At 39.8% G+C, this 19,747-nt stretch overlaps 1 protein-coding gene across 2 annotated transcripts in view; it reads right to left on the reverse strand.

Moving 5' to 3' along the window:
• The window catches only part of SEL1L (SEL1L adaptor subunit of ERAD E3 ubiquitin ligase), a 53,168-nt gene extending 34,477 nt beyond the window's left edge, over positions 1 to 18,691 (reverse strand). The window contains exons 1-3 of one of the 2 annotated variants that reach the window (XM_029238207.1): positions 18,508 to 18,688; positions 13,287 to 13,324; positions 12,219 to 12,450 (exon numbers count right to left, since the gene is read on the reverse strand). In XM_029238207.1, coding sequence (XP_029094040.1) covers positions 12,219 to 12,450; positions 13,287 to 13,324; positions 18,508 to 18,577 — 340 coding nt within the window. In that variant the 5' untranslated portion in view covers positions 18,578 to 18,688. Of the gene's footprint in view, positions 1 to 12,218; positions 12,451 to 13,286; positions 13,325 to 18,507 lie in introns of both variants that reach the window. The other variant, XM_029238208.1, reaches the window with a different exon arrangement.
• Between the last annotated feature and the right edge of the window lie 1,056 nt (positions 18,692 to 19,747).

Genomic DNA, 19,747 nt, shown 5'->3' on the forward strand with positions numbered 1-19,747 from the left:
CAAGTGAAGAAAGCATCTTCAGAGAAAGGAAAAAAATACATGAGGGGTCGGTAAGGTAAGGACCAAGAACTGACCAGGTATTCAGCAATTAGAATGCGTCTGGAGGAGAGTGGCTTTAGTGGTCTGGAGGGGACCAGGGCCTCGTCACACTCCGATTAGAGAATGGAAAGAGAGGAAGCAAAATCAGTGAATAAAGACAACTCTTCCAAAGAATAATGCTATGAAGGGGAGTGGAGGAGTAAGGTGGTTGTCGGAGGGGCACTGGGGGCCAAGTCTTGGTTTTTCTAATATTCAGATATTATAGCATGTTTGAACGTTGGTGGAAAGAATTCAAGAGTGTGGGCAAAGACTGTCGTTTGCCATTCAGTAAACAAAGAATGTTGTCTGCCATAGAGCCACCAGCCACTGCAGCTGTATCCCCAACAGTGCACCCTGAGGGGAATTCAGGATGGAGAAAAACAGGATACTGGCTCTATATAGTTAAGATGCATATCTAAGGAATAATTTCAATGAGCCCAGACTCTTGCATCTTCCCAAACACAGAAAAGCACTAAAATCATTAACTTGAGATGTCTGATTTTTGTGATTAGCAGTAATATTTTGATGTCTGACTACATGCATTTTTTTCTTCCCAGCAAAAACTATATATCCTGGTTCCTCCCTTACCTCTTAGGAGCAGGTCCTCAGAGCTATCTGAGAGGCTGTCTCCCACCATACAGTCCTCAGTAAGGTCCCCGAATAAAACATAAATTGCAACTTTTAGGTTGTATGTTTTTCTTCAGTTGCCAAGAGAAAACAATGTAAATGTGGCTAGAATGTTGCTATTGGTACTGAATTAAATGTCCTGGAATACAAATACTCATCTTTTCCTCATTTTTAATTGTAAGATCAAAACAAAACAAAAACATCAACCTCTTGATCCATACAGATAAAGCCAAGGGATTTAGCTCTCAAATTCCTCATTTTAAGAGCATTTACACTCTGTTAAAGACTGATGTTATATCTATAAGTTTAGATGGGTATTCTGTTAATAAGACGACTATTTAATCATGCTGCTTGTTTGAAGCAATTTTGTACTTCCAAATATACAGCAGTAAGTAGCATTTTAGTCAAATATATTTAGAGTCAAAAATATACTTATAGTCGGGCTTCCCTGGTGGCGCAGTGGTTGAGAGTCTGCGTGCCGATGCAGGGGACACGGGTTCGTGCCCCGGTCTGGGAAGATCCCACATGCCGCGGAGCGGCTAGGCCTGTGAGCCATGGCCGCTGAGCCTGCGCGTCTGGAGCCTGTGCTCCGCAACAGGAGAGGCCACAACAGTGAGAGGCCCGCATACCACACACACACACACACACACACAAAAAAAAATATATATATATGTATATACACACTTATAGTCAAAAATTATATTTATAGTCAAACGTATTTATAGTCAAAAATTGAAACACATTTAACGTTAAAAAGGTACCAACCTCAAGATAACTGTCATAGTGTTCAGCAATTTTAGTAAACACAAAGATAAAAACTCAATCAACCAACCAATTAACATCAAACTTCCTAAAGTACTACAGGCGGAACACAAATAACAGATGATTTGAAGCAAACCATACTTGAGATAAAGCAAATGGTATAGGCCAAATAAAGAGGTATTTACCGTTGACTGAGAAATATGGTATAGTAATCTTCTAGGGAAAATAACAATTTTATGTTATTTGCTACAAGAAGACTGTTTTCACCCAAGGTTGAGAATTGCTAACTAGAGTTGAGAAATTACATTAATGAAGGACAGACAGACATGCAGACTATACTAAGGAAGGCACTGCTTTAAGGATTAAGATGTATTTTTCAGAAAATTAATGAAATGTAGTCACCTAGAGAATGAACAAAAACATTAAGATCAGAGTTCATATAAGCTCAGTTCTCTCTGTGAAAATAATCATTCAAAAGAAGAAAGCACTGCCCCATGTGCCCAGAAGAAAGTGACAAAAGCTTCACGACACTTAGGTGACAGGCAGTCAGAAACCAGCGTGAAACTTGCTCAGGAAAACTGCTGCTTAAGAACAGTGAGTTTGGGGACTTTCTGGTGGTCCAGTGAGTAAGACTCCACACTCCCAATGCAGGGGGCCAGGGTTTTGGCTGCATCAACCCGATGCAGCCAAAATAAATAAATAAATATTAAAACAAAACAAAACAGTGAGTTTCACTAAATAATGGCTGTAAAGGCATTTTGAGTTCAAAAGCCCTGGTGGGGTGCTTTTCCACAAGGATGGTCTCCCAAAGGCGTTTCTTTCCACAAATAATTTCTTGTACAACCAAACAAAAGAAACAACGATAAAAGAAAGCTCTACATTATAGACCTGTTGTAGGTTATGGCCTATGTTTCCTTAACCATTTATCTTCTGTTTAGTCAGAGTACTAAGGTTTGTTTATTCCTTTCCACCCCCCCCCTTGCATGTGACAATGAAGCAAAAATGCTATCCTATTACTCAACCAACTTTCTTACTTCAGAACCCAATTTTAAGCATGTTTAGTTAAGTTTAAGCTCAGTGCCATTCAAAACAGACCAAGATGCTGGTTATTTGATTTTTTTTTTTTAAGACTATTAGGGTAGTGTGTTTACTGTAGAAAAGACAATCCAAGCAATGGGAAAGTATACAAAATTAAAGAAAAATCACTGTCATCTTTAGTTACCACTGAAAATTATCTTTCTCCAAAGGTAATGACTGTTCCTAGAAAAGAGGTTCATTTTTCTTTTCAAGTGCAAATGTGGGGAAACAAATGGCTTTCTTTCCCATAAGGGGCCTGTGATGGTTAACTCTGTGTATAAACTTAGCTGGGCCACAGCATCCAGATGTTTGGTCAAACACAACGCTGGGTTTCTGTGATGGTGTTTTTTGGATGAGATTAACATTTAAATCATGGACTTTGAGTAAAGCACATTACCCTCCACAATGTGGGTGGGACTCAATCAATCAGTTAAAGGCCTAACAGAACAAGAGCAAGAAGGAATTCTGCCAGCAGAGGGCCTTCAGTTCTATTGATATTTCTCTGGAGCACCCTGAGCAATAGAGGATCAATGGGGCGAGAGCTGGTTCCTTATACAGGGTGAGGGTAGGGGTGTGTCCAGGGGCTGGGCCGGAGCGGTGGCTTAGGTGGTCTGCCCACCCCTTTATGGTGGCGTGTGCAGGAGGCATGAGCAGTGCCCTGCTTTTGCTCCCGACCCCCTGCTTTTGCTCCAGGCTCTTCAAAAGTGGCTCTTCAAAAGTGGCAGTTGGGTTTTTTGGTCTCTGTTATCTTTTGTCCATAATTTTGCCCCACTGTCACACACAGGCAGTTATTTTTAGTCCCATACAGTTTCTATATATTTGTTGCTCGAGGAGAGATGTGTCCAGGGGCAAGCACTGCAGCACTGCAGCAAAGGGTCCCGGGTCCCAGGCTTCTCTCAATACTAAGTGAATTATTTACAATGTGACATTTTCACTTATCACTAACATTCCTTCAGGTGGAGCCAGTGTAGACGGGCTAACAATTCATAACCCCTTCCTCACCTCTGTAGGGCTGGGGATGGTCAAGTGATAGTTTTGGCAGTTCTACTAGTGACTTCTGAGGGAGGCTGCCGCTCCTCTGATGCAGGCACCACTTCTTCCTGAGGACCTAGGACCTGGAGATACAGCTACCACCAGGTGTGACTGGCTGGGACAAACATGACGATGAAGTCAATTTACTAAGGAGACTGAACAGGAGAGAGAGCAGGAGCTGGAACCCTCGATGGCACAAGCCCTGAACCACCTTATCTATGGAGTTCTGGTCATGTGAGCCAAATAAACCTCTGCTCCTGCCACTGTTTGATGGATTTTCTGTTATTTGCCAACAAAACATGTTCCTTTTAAAATGACTATTGAGTATTCTGTAACAGGGGAATACCACAGTGTAATCGTTCCCCTCTTGGTGGCCTTTCATTCATTCCTTTTCAACAAATGTTTACTGAGGTGATATGCAGAAAACAGTTAACACAACAGACATGACTGCTATCCTTTGAAAGGTTGGCCCTTGGCTGGCATCTGGGAACTTAGACTCTGGGAGGGCTCCTGCCACCCTAACCCTAGTGACTCACTGTACCTAAACTGCTTGTACAAACCATGTGGTTTATGCTCAACATCTGCTTTCCTTCTGGGAGTCTGCAATTTTGGTAGATTCCAGGCGGACAGTGATTACATGACTAGTCTCCACTAAAAACTCCAGGCACTGGGTCACTAATGAGCTTCCCTGGAAGACATTTCACATGTGTTGTCACTTGTGCTAGGGGAATTAAGTGCATCCTGTGTGACTCCACTGGGAGAGGACCCTTGGGAAACTTGCACCTTGTTTCCTTTGGACCTCATCCCATGCTGATTTTGCTTTGTATCCTTTCACTACAATAAATCATAGCTGTGAGTACAACTATATCCTGAGTCCTCCCAGCAAATCATTGAACCCAGGGGTGGTCTAGGGGGTCTCCCAATATCAACTGGCATCAGAAGTGGGGTTCCCTAAACCAACCCTGACTCACTAATAGACGGTGAAATTTTGGGAAAAGAAGAATAAGGGGCCCGGTGTGATGTATCTTTGGTGCCCAGCTGATTATGGGGTTATCCATGGTATGCAGCAGTAGCTGATCTGCTGTATGTTATGAGAGGTAAAAGTTACCTGTGGAATCTGAAAATGATAGATCCAACTCCTGGAGAGTAGGCCTGCTGCATCCCACACTGCTTCTGGCCATGCTGGCTAAAGTGATGCCTTTGGGTTTTGCTCTCTCCTCCATGGGAGGAAAAAGGGGCCCCAAATGCCCGAAGGTGAAAAGGCCAAAAATGTTAAAAGTCTGCATTGTGCTCTTCTCCAAGTGGGCTGGGGGTGGGGTTTAAATCAGGTCCCAGGGCTGGAGCAACATTTTAGATAAAACAAAACAAAACAACAACAGAAAAAGGGAGGGAGGTCACACCACAGCAGTTTTTTCAGCCTAGCTGCTGCTGCAGTACCTCCTCCACTCCCCTTCCTCCCCTGCATTCCAGCCTGGATCTTCCCTGGCAGCTGCAATGCTAACACTGCAAACACTGAACATATTGCTAGGAGTTTAAGTAAATTTGCAATGAGGAAAAAAGAAAAAAGGAAAATTTTTTAGTGACTTTATATTTTGTGGTTATGACATCTGGATGTATGGTAAAAATGGATATAAAATGTTAAATGCTTGTAACTGCATACATGCCAGAGGAATCATCCTGATCAAGGGAAGCTGCAAAAAAAGAAATGTGTTAGTGGGACACAACTTCCTTGCTTTTTGCCGCCAGTGGGCGGATTGGAATTTAAACTCTCTGAGTATTGGAAACAGAACAAGTCTCTGTAACTGATGAGTTTTGCTATGGAAGATATGAATTTTTGCTTGTTGGAGCCTCTGGAAAAAGGGAGACAATAAGAAAGAAAGGTGACCTACAGATGGAGATCTACTTTTAGAGTTCTAAAAAGCAGGTTTTAGTTGGCTAATGAGAGCTTGTGAAAGTGGAGGTCTGTCCCTTAGAGACCGATGTGCATACTTGTGAAGGGGTTGATTTGGACTTGAAGAATGACAAAACCAGACGGTCATAGGAAAGCCTTATCTTCCACTTGGCCTTTCTGGCCTGTAGCATCTAGTCTTTGCTGCTGAAGAAAAGTCTCTGACTTTTTTTAAACTCCTGAATTCACAGATCCTAACTGCCTGTATCTGATTCTAAGCTGAGGCCTGATATTGTCTGGTATAAGCTTCCAACCTAAGTGGGAGCTGTGTTGAACTGAAAACAGGCATAGGCTCATAAAGAAAACTCATACTGTGTGACCTCTGCACATTAGGCCACCTCGCTGTGGGGGTCTACCCTATGAGGACATCACAGCTGCTCAGCTGCACCATCTGGGTCCCATACAAATCCCAGCAGGAAAGGACTTGTTCTTTGATGGGACCATCTGAAATCAAGCTGCTGACTGCCTGTATAGTGCTGACACAGAGCCTGACCACATTCTTAACTTGTGGCTATAGCTGAAAGCTGCAATTTGGGAGAGGGTACATCACAGCAACTGTGACCTCTGATCACTCCTGACAGGCTGAGCCGACTCCAACCCCCTCTAGAGCATGTCTAACTGAGGTCAACTCCCTGTGCCTGCGTCTCCTGAAGAGCTGCCATTCGCAACGATGGACTACACCTCTGACTCTGCTTCCCTCACGTCTCTCCTGCTGCACACGCCTGAGTGCAAGGTGATTAGTCATGCAGCCATCCTCAGAAAGGGGCTGATCTTTTCTAGGCTGTTCACCAGATAAAGTCACCACAGTGAAAGCGGTGGAAGGTTATGTAAAACTATTTTGAAATTTTTTGAAAATTCAGGAGTTTTGTCCTGACCGATAATGACGTTTTTCCGGTTTGGCTGTGTAAAGGGGATTTTCTATGAAGATGTTTTGCACCTCTTTTACAGAACCCCTCCAGATGAAAGGTCTGGATGAAAGTAGGGGATGACTGTAAAAACATAAAATTATGAATGTTGAGGGGAAAACACTGATTTTAGAACAACCAAGGGAAATAAACCAAAACCCCTGCAGCTGGAAAGGCACAAGAGAGGGGAGAGGGCATTATGATCTTTGTTCTTCGAAATTACTTCTGGGAGCTTCCTCCTTTTCCTGAAGGAAAACTCTCTGTGCACCCCTCCAAGCTGTTGAGAGCGCTCTGAGTTCAGACAGCTGAGCTGTGATCATACCCGGCAGCGCTGACTGAGGCGGCAGGATCTGACCCAACCCCTGCACTTTCTATGCAGAAAACCTCCCGATGCTGACCACACTCACGAGGTGGATGAACTGTTGTCACAGGCAACAAAACTGTTTGGAACTGATTGGCAGTCCCTCTGAAACCAAGCACTGAACTAAATTTTTTGGATTGGACTGGGATCCCTAGGATAAGATACCCACAGTGGGCAGTCACATCATACTGCCTAATTTATGTCTTGCTCGGGGTGCCCAACGATTGTAAACTTTCCATTTCTAGGGATTCTCTGGGAATTCCCAAAAATTCCTTTTGGGATTGTACTTCTGTATGTGTACCCTATCACGACACTGCCTCAGCCCCGGAAGGCTTTCAACTCAGCTTCAACTTACTGGCCAGACTTGTACTGGGCCTGAACTGATGCTTAGAGCCAGGTAAAAAAAGTTAAAACAGAAACTTAAGGAGGAAGCTACCTGTCTAAGATAGACCTTTATGATTAATGGGATTTCTTATTTGGCTAAGACACGTGAAGAGCACAACTGAAATCAATACTGCAGGTTGGTCTCACTCTGCTGTCTGGGTCATATTGATAATAATTTTGCTGTGAAGACAACCTGGCCAATGACCAAAGGGGTATGCCACGTAGAGTAGAGTGAAAATAGCAGGCCTAAACTTCTATCCTTGAAAAGGCCTGCTTACAAGGCTGGCCCTTGGCTTGTGTCTGGGAACTTAAGATTTTGGAAGGGTTCCCACTACCCTAACTGTTATGAGTGACTCACCTCAACTGTACAAAAAATATGATTTATGCTGAACACGTGCCTTCCTTCTGGGAGTCTGCAATTTTGGTATGTGCTAGGCACAGAGAACCTATGTGACTAGCCCTCTATAAAAACTCCGGTACTAGGTCTCTAAGGAGTTTCCCTGGTAGACATTTCACACATGTTGTCACAACTTTTTGCTGGGTAAATTAAACACATACCGTGTGACTCTTCTGGGAGAACACCCTTGCAAGCTTGCATGTGGTGTCCCCCAGACTCACCCCATGCACCATTCCCTTTGCTGATTTTGCTCTGTACTCTTTTTCTGTAATAAATCATAGCTGTAAATACGACTATATGCTGAGTCCTGTGAGTCTTTCCAGAGAATCATCGAGCCCGGGGCTGTGGTCTTGGGTACTGGGAATAAGTGTGAAATGTTCCAACGAACAGCAGAAAGCAAGTGTGACTGGAGTCCTGTGAGTGACAGATGAGGTCAGAGAGGAGAGGCTTGATCACATAAAGCCTTGTTTGGATTTTATTCTGAACGTGACAGGAAGCCATTGGTGGCTTGTGAACAGGAAGTAGGATCAGTCTGCCTGCTATTAGATAACTGGCATCAGGGGAAAGGGTGAAAACAGGGACACTAGATAAGAAGTCCTTACATACAAGAGATTCATAACTACCCTTGGATGGTTCAGGAACTACTTTAGAAAAGAGAAACCTAAGTTTATCTTTAAGGATGAGCAGAAAGGCGATACATGGATTTGGGCAAGGGGGTGAGGAAGGTATCCTAAGCAGTGGGGTGAACTTGTATATGCCTCTGAAGAAGGGTGATGGGTTTAGCATCGCTGGAAAAGGGCAAATGGGGGGAAGCTTTGGGAGATGAAGTCACAGAAGATGGCGGCCACATGCACCCAGAGGCTTTGTGAATCTTGCTAAGGAGCAAGCACTTCATCTCATAGGCAAATGGAAGATAATGGGGGTTGTAAATAGGGGAATTATAGGATCACATTTGGGTTTTAGGAAGATCAATATGCAGAGACATGGGTAAGAGGCTGACAAAGGAAGCAAGTCTAGAAGTAACTGTCATATAACCCAGGTCTAATGTAGCTGGGAGTACACAAAAAGTCATGCATATGCAACTTATATGTATGTACATAAGCCTTTTCATGTATTAATAATACATTAAAAACAAGTTTGAATGAAAAAAAGCAATTATTGAAAAACTAAAACAAGTGAATCTGAATGTTTATAAAGTTGTTGGTATGACCACACAGAGCATTACTGAAATGATTTTAAAACACATCATATTATTGATACAAATCACTAGTAAAATAAATACTAAGAACAAAAAGAACCACAAAGAAACCTTACACTGCATTCGGTGGTTAGTGGTAAGGTTGCCATTGTTATTTTGAAATGATATATACTTTATTTGTTTGATTAAAGTAACATAACATTAATGTTGTTAGGTGCCATGATTTTCAGCATCAGGGCAAGGAGACCCAAACATAAAAGAAAGAAGCAAAAATCCTGATGGGCGGAAAGGACTAACAGCAGACTTGAAATCCACTCTCTCTTTTTACTGCCCAAGAGGCAGAGAGACAGACAGGTGACGTGATCAAATCATCTGAGACACATGCTAACAAGAGACCTTCTGGCAAATGCACTCAAGGTATTTACCACCAGGAGAGTCCTTACTTGTGCACTGCTTTACCAGGTTGGACCTGGTTTGTCCAGACTGCTCACTGTACATAAACCTAGGATGTAAGTATTTATCAGGCGTGACTTCCTAGAAAATACCACACAAGCCATGCAGTTATCAGGGAATAAACTGGAGATGTTTCATAACCGAAATAGCTCCCTTTTGTGGAAGTGACACTCCATATCAATCACTCAAAGGCCTCATATATTAAAAACATATGTTAAAATAAGCCAGAGAGCATCTTAACTGAGGTAAGACAGGACCTGGGAGCAGCTCTGGCAGCCACAGATCTGTGACTTGTGTCTTGTGATAATTATATCTTTGAAAATATTAGTCAAGTTTGATACTGGGTAGGATCTCTGATTCTTGTGAGTTTGTCACTCTGACCCTCTGTGTTATCTCACTTGTAATATTTAATTTGAACTAGAATAATCAATATCAATGTTATATTTCCTAACCTTACCCACCAAAAAGGCCTATTAGTAATGACAATTCAGTTGCAATGCATATCCTTGGTGTCTAGATTACAGTATCTAAAATAAATACAATTTCCCACTAAAAGGAATATGGATTCCCTGGAGAAATGGCTGAGATTCATTTTGGGGTAAGGAAAAGTATAAGATGAATTTGGGACATCTTGTCCTGCCTAAAAAGGAAGAAGTTTAAAAGTTACCTACGATTAGTCAAAAGGACAAAGGAATGAACTTAAAGGGACTCTCAAGAGCCAAAGATGCAATAATGTGAGCAATAAAAAAGCATGATTGCAAAAGAGTAAAGCCTAGCTGTATAAAACCCATGGATTTGTAATGATGCTCAAAAGCAAAGCAAAACAAACAGAAAACATATTCACTGGTCTCTTTTGGAGGTCGCTAGGGCACCAAATCATTATCTGAAAATATTTCAAGGGAAAGAATCAAGCATTTATCTTGCTGTGTGGATTATATTTCTGGGTAACCAAATAGTTGATGAGGGAAAGTTCTTTAGAAAAGAACTCCAGATAACAAATGCAGGAGGAATGATAAGTTAACATGTCATTATTTTGAAACTCCTAATGAAATAATGCATCCAGACAACAAACGAAATGGTTCCCAAAAGCTCTGGGTGAAAGGTCAATGAGGAACTTTTGTATGGCTGGGTCAGGCCGACACCACCCGACCCTGCTGACCAATCACTAGGAGTGGGACAATCAGATACTATGTAACTCCCAGGTAATGCAATGGGAAGCATACAACACTAACTATAAATATTATCGATTAAAAAATAGAACTAAATCTACCCAGGCCTTCAGAGCCAACTTCCAGTTCATAGACTAGACAGCAGATAGTGGAACAAGTTCGATTACATTACTAGCATATGACCAGCTAGATCCAGAATGAGGGAAATCCTATGGCACAAAGGATATTCTTTCTTTAACAAATAAAATGACACTTAAAAACAAGGAAGGGAAAATTGTTACAGATTAAGAGAAACCTAACATCTTAGTGTGGACACCGACTGACAGAAACCAATTCCAAAAAGACATTTGAAACAAGTGGGAAAACTAAACGGAATCTGGGTACTGGGTGATAAAGGAATAATAGCTAATTTTGTGGGTGTTATAATACTATTGTATTTTTCATTTTGTTGAAAAAAATTCTTACTTTTAGAGATATGTATGCAGGTAAAACAATGGAATTTGCTTAATAATCTAGGGAAAAAAAAGAGTAAATGGATATGGAGTGGCAAAGATGAAACAAGAACAAGAGTGTTGATGGCTGTTGAAGCTGGGTGACGGTGCGTACATGGGGGTCATTACACCCTCTACTTTTGTACTTGTTTGGAAGTCTCCCTAACAAAAAAGAAAGGAATGAAAATAAATATTTGGCAAAAATTAAAAATGGTAATATACACTTGGCTGAGGTACAGGAAAAGGAACAGACTTACTTTTCTGCAGAACAGTTTAGCAATATAACTCAAATGTCTTTTCAAATTTTATACTTTACTTTTAAGGTTTACTTTTAAGAACTAACTCTAAGGAAATTTTCATAGATGTGTACAAAGGTATACTTAAAATGGTCTCCCAGCAAAAAATATTGTTATGGTATATTTACATGTAAAATTTTTTATAGCCGTTAACCATTAAATTGTAAAAGAATATTAAATAATATGGGAAAATGTTCAAGACAAACTGTTAAGTGCAAAACGCAGGCTGTAAAATAGTATATACATTTTGAACCAGTTTAGTCTTCTTGAAACCATACATCTAGAAAAAAGCCTGAAAGAGTATTCTCCACTATGTTGACAGCTGTTATTTCTACTTGATGGGATTAAGGTACTTTTAATCAAAGAAAAAAATGGTTTCTCTTTTTTTTGTATAAAATATTTGTAATAAAAATTATATTTTTAAAAGGTAAAACCTGGATCAATTCTCGAGATTGGCTAATAACAGAATAAGCAGATATGGCGGCGATCTTTGAAATAATAAACTAAATGACAGATGGGTGGTGGGACAGGGCAGAGTGGATACATTAATAACTAATTTTTAATAGAACAGGTATTTAGCACACTCTACTGTGAGAAAGATCAAGCTGTAAGTTTAAAAATTAGAGTGTCAAGAAAGCAAAAGTTAGAAGAGGATTAAAGTTTTTATGTAACTTTAGGATAAACAACTAAATCAAATTACCTAGGATGACTGAAAAGATTATTGTAGTAAAAATCCTAACACAGTTCTGAAAATAACCAAAGCAGCAAGTTAGACAACACTTCCTGTCTGAGTTTCTATTTTGTGTACCACTCTGACAGACTGTTACATACTGGAGTCCAAAAAGAAATGTTTGAATACTAATACAAATGCAATTGTGACTATCAAATTCAGCTTCTGTAACTTATCCTGTAAAATTATACGCTATACATTATATGTGGTGAATATCAGTAAAATAGGACTACTGCACCTTCTATACCAGTTTTAAAATTTCAGTTGCCTCCTTCCTAAAAGGCAAAAGTAAACAAAATGTCCAGACTACCTGGTTTCCGTACTTTCATTGGCTCTTCATAGTCCTTGTTTTCTGGGTTTGCAGATTCTAGAAAGCTGATTTCTTCTGTAACAGTTTCCCCTTCTTGGCTTCTGAGGCCATCTTCCTCTTCTTGAATAGGTGATTCCAATTCTGATTCTTCTGAATCAAGGAATATCTGACCAGCGACTACTCTGCCTGCTGGGCTATGGTCCTCTACCGACTCATCTGACGGCAAAGAAGTCTGACAATATAAAGTATTTTTAGTTTCCACTACTAACAAGACTCCCTCCAACCTAATTTGACCATTTCTTTCACTAATCCAGATACACCTCCTTCAGTTCCTTGAATGTGTCATACTCATTCGCCTCTATACACTTTGGCATGTGTCCATCACATGCCTTCATCACCTGCCTAAAACTGACTCTTCGGATTTCAACTTAGATGTTACCTCCCCCCAAGAAGCTTTCCTTAAATTCCCCAAGTCTAGGTTAGGGTCTCCCCCTACTTGCTCCCAATATATCTTATACTTCCCCATATGACAGCCCTGTACTATAACTTCCTGTTTCTTACCTACATTCCTTCCAATCTAGAGATCAGGGATCATAACTGATTGGTCTCTTTGAAGATGTAATAATCAGCCTTATTCATTCAATCAACCAAGTAAGTGCATTAGCAGATTTTTTTTAATTGGTAAGTGTAAACAAATGGCAGAGGTTAAATCTTCAAATTAAAAAACTAAAAAAAGAAAGAATAAAATCAATCTCTCATTAGGCAGTAAAAAATGTAACTGCCTTCAGGCTCTTCCACACACACACACACACACACACACACAGCACATTTAAGTTGGAATTAAATCTAGTAACCAACACTCTTAGAAATATTATTCTCTCTCCTATAGGTCAGTGATTTTTCCTCCCAGAAGAACTAATATTGGCACTAGCTATCTTTCTTTTCCTTTTTTAAAAAAATATAGTTCTGTTGCTCAAAAGATGCAGATTTCACATCTTTTTGAAGATACATCATTCATGCTTTTAAATTGGGCATCAAATAATGGTCAATGTAAATCTGAGTACACACCTTGGAATCTAAGGTTTCATCCTGGTTGCCTTCTTCATCTGTAAAGAAATTTTAAGACAATTTAGTCATCTTTCTTGTTTGGAAATTGCAGGTATATTAAATGAAAGCATTTGATAATACAACAAATAATAAGACACTGGATAAATAAATCTATAATTATCTAAAAATTGGTCGTATTCAACAACTGTTCAGAAAAGATTAAGTGAAAGGAAAAAAGGGTGTTGGGGGTGGTATTTTTTTCCTCTTTATTCAGGAAAGACATTAGCTTCATCTGGTACACAGGTAGGAAGACCAAGACCACCGCCACCAAAACCAGACATTTCTTCAGATGCCATCCAGTTCTTCTGTTATAGTTAGTCCACTACTGAGAACGAGTTGCTAAATTTATAAAAATAGAGCCCTGATTTTGCGGTTCGGGATTCCACCCATTCTTCTCCTCAGCTCAGAATCTGGAGTTACTCTAGCTTATTTTAGTGATAACTAGCATTTTATTGTTCACTAAGATGGACATTAAGAATTATTATTATCTGACAGCAGAGTGGCCAAAGATAGTCAGAATTTGTGTTTGACTTTACTGAAGACATAACAAGATATGCATTAAAAAGTAGCATCACACTATCATATATTTACTCACATGAGATCTATTTATTAAGAAATCAATAGCTTATATCAAATAAATAATAAATACAGCCACTATTTACATCTTTCTTCCAAATTCATATTGGCTGTTTTGGTTTAGTCCAATTACATTAAGTTTCCTTCTATTATTCTTTCTGCATTTCTCTGCTACTTCTATTCTGGCTGCTTGCTATTCTTTTTCCTGCTCTTATATAAACACATTCAACAACCCAACGGCCATTCACAAATATTTGATCTTTGTATTCCCAGCCAGTTAAAAAAACAACTGTCAGATGATCTCTAAGTTTCCTTCTTACTATTAAAATTACCTGATTTTATCCAGGTGTAAGCTTCAGTATTGCCAGCTCCGTAAATTATGTGAGAAATTAACCAGTAGACAAAATGCTATAAGACCATGTGATTTTTTTACTAGAAAATTTGGTGTTATGGTTGCCGTTTATCTTTACTTCATATGGTTAGATCCTAAATATGATTGGTAACTTGTAACTCTCCAAAGTACAACAAAAACATGTTTTGGAGTTTGTGTTACCAAAGTACTGAGCCAACTTTAAGAAGTATAATCAACTCATTATGTACCAAATACCCAACTCTATTTCACAGTATTTGTTTCTTTTGAATATCTGAGAAAAATCAGTCTACTGGTGAGGTTGTGCCATATATAAAGTGCTGTAAATTCAAAGAAAACTTAAATTATAGCTATTTTCACACTCACTACTTTTAGATTACCTTCCAAATATTTTATTTCTGGTGGGTGGGGAGGAGAAGGGTATAGCATGTATTAGTCCCACAGTGCCCATAACATTTAGGTAGTGATGTCAATTAATGAACAATCATCCTTCATGCTCACTTCTTCACAAGTATTACCCAAAGCCCAAGTTCTAACATATGGTTCAAAGTCCATTCTCAGCAGATCTTTGGATAAAGGAAAAAAAATTCATCTCTAATAACAAAGTTGTATGTGTGAATGTATTTAATTAGTCATAAACATTAGCTAGTTAATAAATCAAGAGCAGACATTAAATGTGAAATGTATAGGGTATATCCCCAAATACTGAAACTTTAGATTAGTTGGAACTCAAATCAGTAATCACTCAACTGAGTACCTTGTCACAATAGTTCACATATGTAGCTAATAAGTAAATAATATAGATGCCTATAAATAAATTTTAAGACATGTACATTTGAGACACTACAAGCTGTCAGGCATTAGAGTAGCAAAATGTGTTTCTGAACTCCCAGAGACATGGGAACTTGTGACATCGGGGTTACTCTGTATGAATGGCATCACGCTTCTCTTTCTTTTCTCTCCACGAACTAGGAATATATACTCAGGTTACTGGTAAATAAGAGCTTTCCTTCTCATTTACTAAACTGGGAAAGCCTACTCCAGATGGTAATCTTAAAGCAAAGGTATTTTCTCTTTGAAACTAATATGTCCATTCACATAACACTTTAAAGAAGTTTCTTATAACCTAGAGACTTATGACAGGCAGTCAGGTAAGGATTAAAAATACTGAAGTTACACATAAATAAAAAGAATATAGTAAGGCTTTTATCAGAACACATATATCAAGCAACAAGAAGAATGCAAAAGGATTCAATGAAGAGCTATGGATTTCTCTCAAGAGTATCATATCCAAAATACCATGGTTTACATTACCTTGGTAATCATACCCCTTCCTTTGAAAAAGACCAATATTCATTTTTATTATATCAGCTAACAAAACGGCAAAATACCAGGGATACTCTTTCAGGGAAAAGTGGTCATTACAAATTCATTTTCCAACTTGTCATGTAAATTAAACAGACTGATATATCTTCAAACACAGAAAGTCTTACAAGTTTAGTGAAAAGAGACCAGATATCCTGTCTTTGGCTTTGCCATTGAATCTGTGCAGATCCTAGGATACTGCTGATTCCCAATTACTCCAAATCCAAGGCCTGGAGAGCTAGGCTCAAAACCTGGCTTCATTACATGTCAACATTGCACACACGGTTCAATATAGCAAGTTTGCTCAGCCTCCTCTTCCTCAAGTGTCAAAAGGGAATAATATCATCTGCCTTGTTGACTCTCAACAAAGTTTTAAGGAACAAAAGAACAGTGAAATGAAACATATTCTGCAATCTGAAATCTACTCTTTAAATACATGGTGTTAATTAATATAACTGTTACCTGAGATACCTAGCAATGGACCTAACTTACAAGACTCTGTAATATTATTTGGCATAAAGAAAAAAAGTAAACCATTTTAACCAGTAAGACACTTCCTGTCAAAAACAAGAAAACATGTGAGAAAAGTTAAAGCATTTTTCATTATTATCTTGAGAAAATGAGAGTAGTATCTTTTAAATCTCCTCCTTTAAATTTATCTATTCACAAGGAAAAGAAAACATTTCTAATAAAAGTATTATACTTTTACATGCCTTTAAGACAAGATATTAGATAACAGCTAGTAACAATGATAGGATCAAGATTCCCTTTGTTGGCTGATCAAATTCTACCTGGCAATAAATGCAACTTGCTCTGGGTAACCACTAACACTCAAACATTATGTCAACACAAAATTATGACCCAAAACTTGATTTTTAAATAGGAGTAAATCTTTAAAATAAAAATGAGGCTGATATCCTGTATAAATAAGCAATTTAATGAATAAAAAGTCAACTGAAAATCCATGTGCTCAACTTATAAAACTTTATCTCACAAGCGTTTTATGATATTTGCACTTCACGTGAGAACAGCAGTGCCTTTATTACTGATCAGCATTCACATCTATATAGTTTTAGTTCTGGCTGAGTAAGATTTTCGCTTCTCCCAGAGAAACATTTTGGCAGTTTAACTATGATGGAAATCAGAACAGATGTTTTGTGAACATAGTCCTTTGAGTACATCAACACAACCCAAAGATTTAACACTTCAGTATTAACAGTCTTCTATTATAATATATGGAGAATCCCAACTGTTGACTAAAAAACTTCTTCAAGCATCATCTCCACTGACATGATGCTTTAGATATGTGCAATCTAGTCAAAGGAAGATGCAGGAAAATGTTTACATGCTTTAATTTTCTTTAAGTTCTGCAAATTGAATTCAGAGGGATATGCACCATGTTCTTTAATTAGTAGTTCTTCCACTTTAGGGTGAAGAATCACTTGTGGAGCTTTTTAAACTACAGATACCCCAACCTGTTCCAGACCTAAAACTGCGTTTTTAACAAACCCTTAAGAGGAATTCTGATGCAGGTGGTTCATGGTCCATCAGGTACTCTACAGTACTGATTTCATACTTCCTTTGATCAAATAACTGCTAGCAGTGGCTTCAGGAGTTACACAGAGTTTTAAAGATTTGGTCAGGAACACAAATCAACACTAGAAGGCGGGGGGCAGACCTCAGAGCATGATGTTGGCAGTAAAGTAACTGGCATATGCTTGTTGCTTTTGAAATGGTATCTTAAACCACACTACGGATAGAATTTTAGGTTTAGACCTCTTATTTTAGAAGCAGAATGACGTTACAGCATTGACTTACAACTAGGACGGATAATTTGAGGATTCAGATAACCATCTGGGAAATTTTCTGTTGGGGAAAAAAAAAAAAGAGTTGACATTTATACCCTGCCTTGTTCCAAAAAAAATTTAAAGCCACAGAACTGCTGTTTTGTTAACTGAAACTGATTAAAATTCAAAAGCTTTATTGTACTGATTGTTTTTTTAACCAATACTCAGAAACACTAAATGCTTCTTTACCAACACTCTCAAAATAGACGTTTTCAGATGTAGGTACATTAAACTATTAAAAAAGAGAAATGAAAATTTTCAGAGCCAGGGTATAAATCAGCTAACTGGAAAATCAAATCAAAAGCATATGAATTTCTCTATCTATGTAAAAAGTTAAATCTAGATGCTATCCAGTTTACATTTATAAGAACCAAGATTTTTTTTCAAAAATCATAAAATTACTGTCAGCAAACATGGGGCGGCTCAGAAACACTGTGACACAGTAAAAAACACTTTCTTAAGAATATTTCTTTAAAAGGGGTACAGAGTAGGCACATTTACATCAAAAGTCTTCATTTTTTAAACAAAGAGACAGGGCAATCTCAGGTGCTAAGCAAACCCACCAAACCACTGTCAACATCCTGGTTTTGATGGACCTGGCGCTGCCCAGACAACCCCAGGTGTACCAATTACTTAACTTACAAATCCCAAAGCCAAAGTTTCAAAACCGATGCAGTACATAATCTACATGAGAGTCGTGGAAGCTCTGGAAGGGCTCCTGTGTCACTGTGGGTCTAAGCCAGCTGTCAGGATTCATTCCCATGGAGGCACTGCTCATTCGGGAGGAGTCGTGTAAAGTTTGTGAAGTGAGGAGAGGTGTGAGCAGGGGGACCGCCCCTTCTTTTCCTCCCCTCTCAAGCTCCCCTAAACACCCGCTCTGACCCAGGCCAACCGAAGCCCAAGAAATGACAGCGAGTGACAGGCTACTACGAGGTGTGAGCTGGAGCCCCCACGGCCCTGCCCCGGGATGGAGGCCGGGGGGGCGGTGGCTCCTGGCCTCCAGTCCGAGGGGGCGGATACTGACCCGAGGACGCGGAGGCCGAGTCCAGCAGCACCGCACAGAGCAGGAACGTCAGCCCAACCCAGACCCGCATCCTGCTCTCAGGGCCGCTACCACCCGCTGGAGCTGTCGCTTTCTCCTCTGCCACCACCAACTCAGCCGCCGCCGCCGCCACCGCCACCGCCTCGCTGCTGCTCTTCCTGCTCTGGTTTCCTTCCTCCGCCCCTTTCCCAGGCCTCCCTGCCCTAGCATTTAGCCAATCCCCGCCCGCCGTCGTACGCTCCTCGCCCAATCGCCGCGGCCTTCCCGCCCACCTTATTGCCCCGCCCCTAGGGTCAAGAATTGGCCAATCATTACGCGAGATTCTCACACCGGCTTTCCCGGTTGGGCCACGGCCTCACCGACATGGCCCCAGCTAATTGGTAGCTCCTGGGTTTAATCATCCCGGAATCAGAGCATGAGTCCAGGGTTGGACGAAAAGTCACCCAGGACTACAATTCCCACAATGGACTTCAAGGGCCTCTCTCTGTGTGTGCTCTTGGGAAACGTAGTCCATCGTGGGGCAATATTTAAAAGTGCAGGTGGTTGTAGAAGTTAAGAGAACTTAGCTAACACCTGGGCTAGACACCAACTCCAGGCCGTGAACTCACAGGTTTTTTTTTTTTTTTTGAGCCAAATAAATATCAAGAAACACACATTATAAGGTTAAGAGTTTGTAATATGTTAAGCTCTTCCTCTTTGTTTTATTTAGAAAATTTGAATTGGACATAGTGGTATCAGCACTGAGGAAAAATACAACAGCTAGACTGAATTCGAGGTACTTTTTTTTAACGTAAACGAAACAGTACCATATATATGGAAACCAGGATGGAACTCACTACTGGTCCCCCTTTCCCCTACAAAACAAGAGGAAATAAACCCCACCCAGTACAGACTATGTCAATGCTAGTATTCATTTTTACGACATCTACCAGATAATAATAATCTGGAAAAAGGGGTAAACAGTCTTTGCAAAACCCTTTCAAACATTTGTCCTCATCCCTCTCCTTTTGTAAGTTACATTGTTTTCTTCTTCATTGACTACCTAGGTCTTACATTGACTAGGTTCAAGAGTCTAGGTTGGTGTATTTGGAGATAAAGGTGACAGATTGCATTGCAGAAGTGGAAATAGTCTTGTGTATTAAGTACTAACTCCAGGCATGCTCAACTCGGTAGCAGAGCGGTGGCTTAGTCTTCCTACCCTTTCATCAAATTGTCATTCTGC

Source organism: Monodon monoceros, unplaced genomic scaffold, assembly GCF_005190385.1.
Source record: "Monodon monoceros isolate NGI ecotype Baffin Bay Population unplaced genomic scaffold, NGI_Narwhal_1 Super_Scaffold_21, whole genome shotgun sequence".
Classification (NCBI taxonomy): domain Eukaryota; kingdom Metazoa; phylum Chordata; class Mammalia; order Artiodactyla; family Monodontidae; genus Monodon; species Monodon monoceros.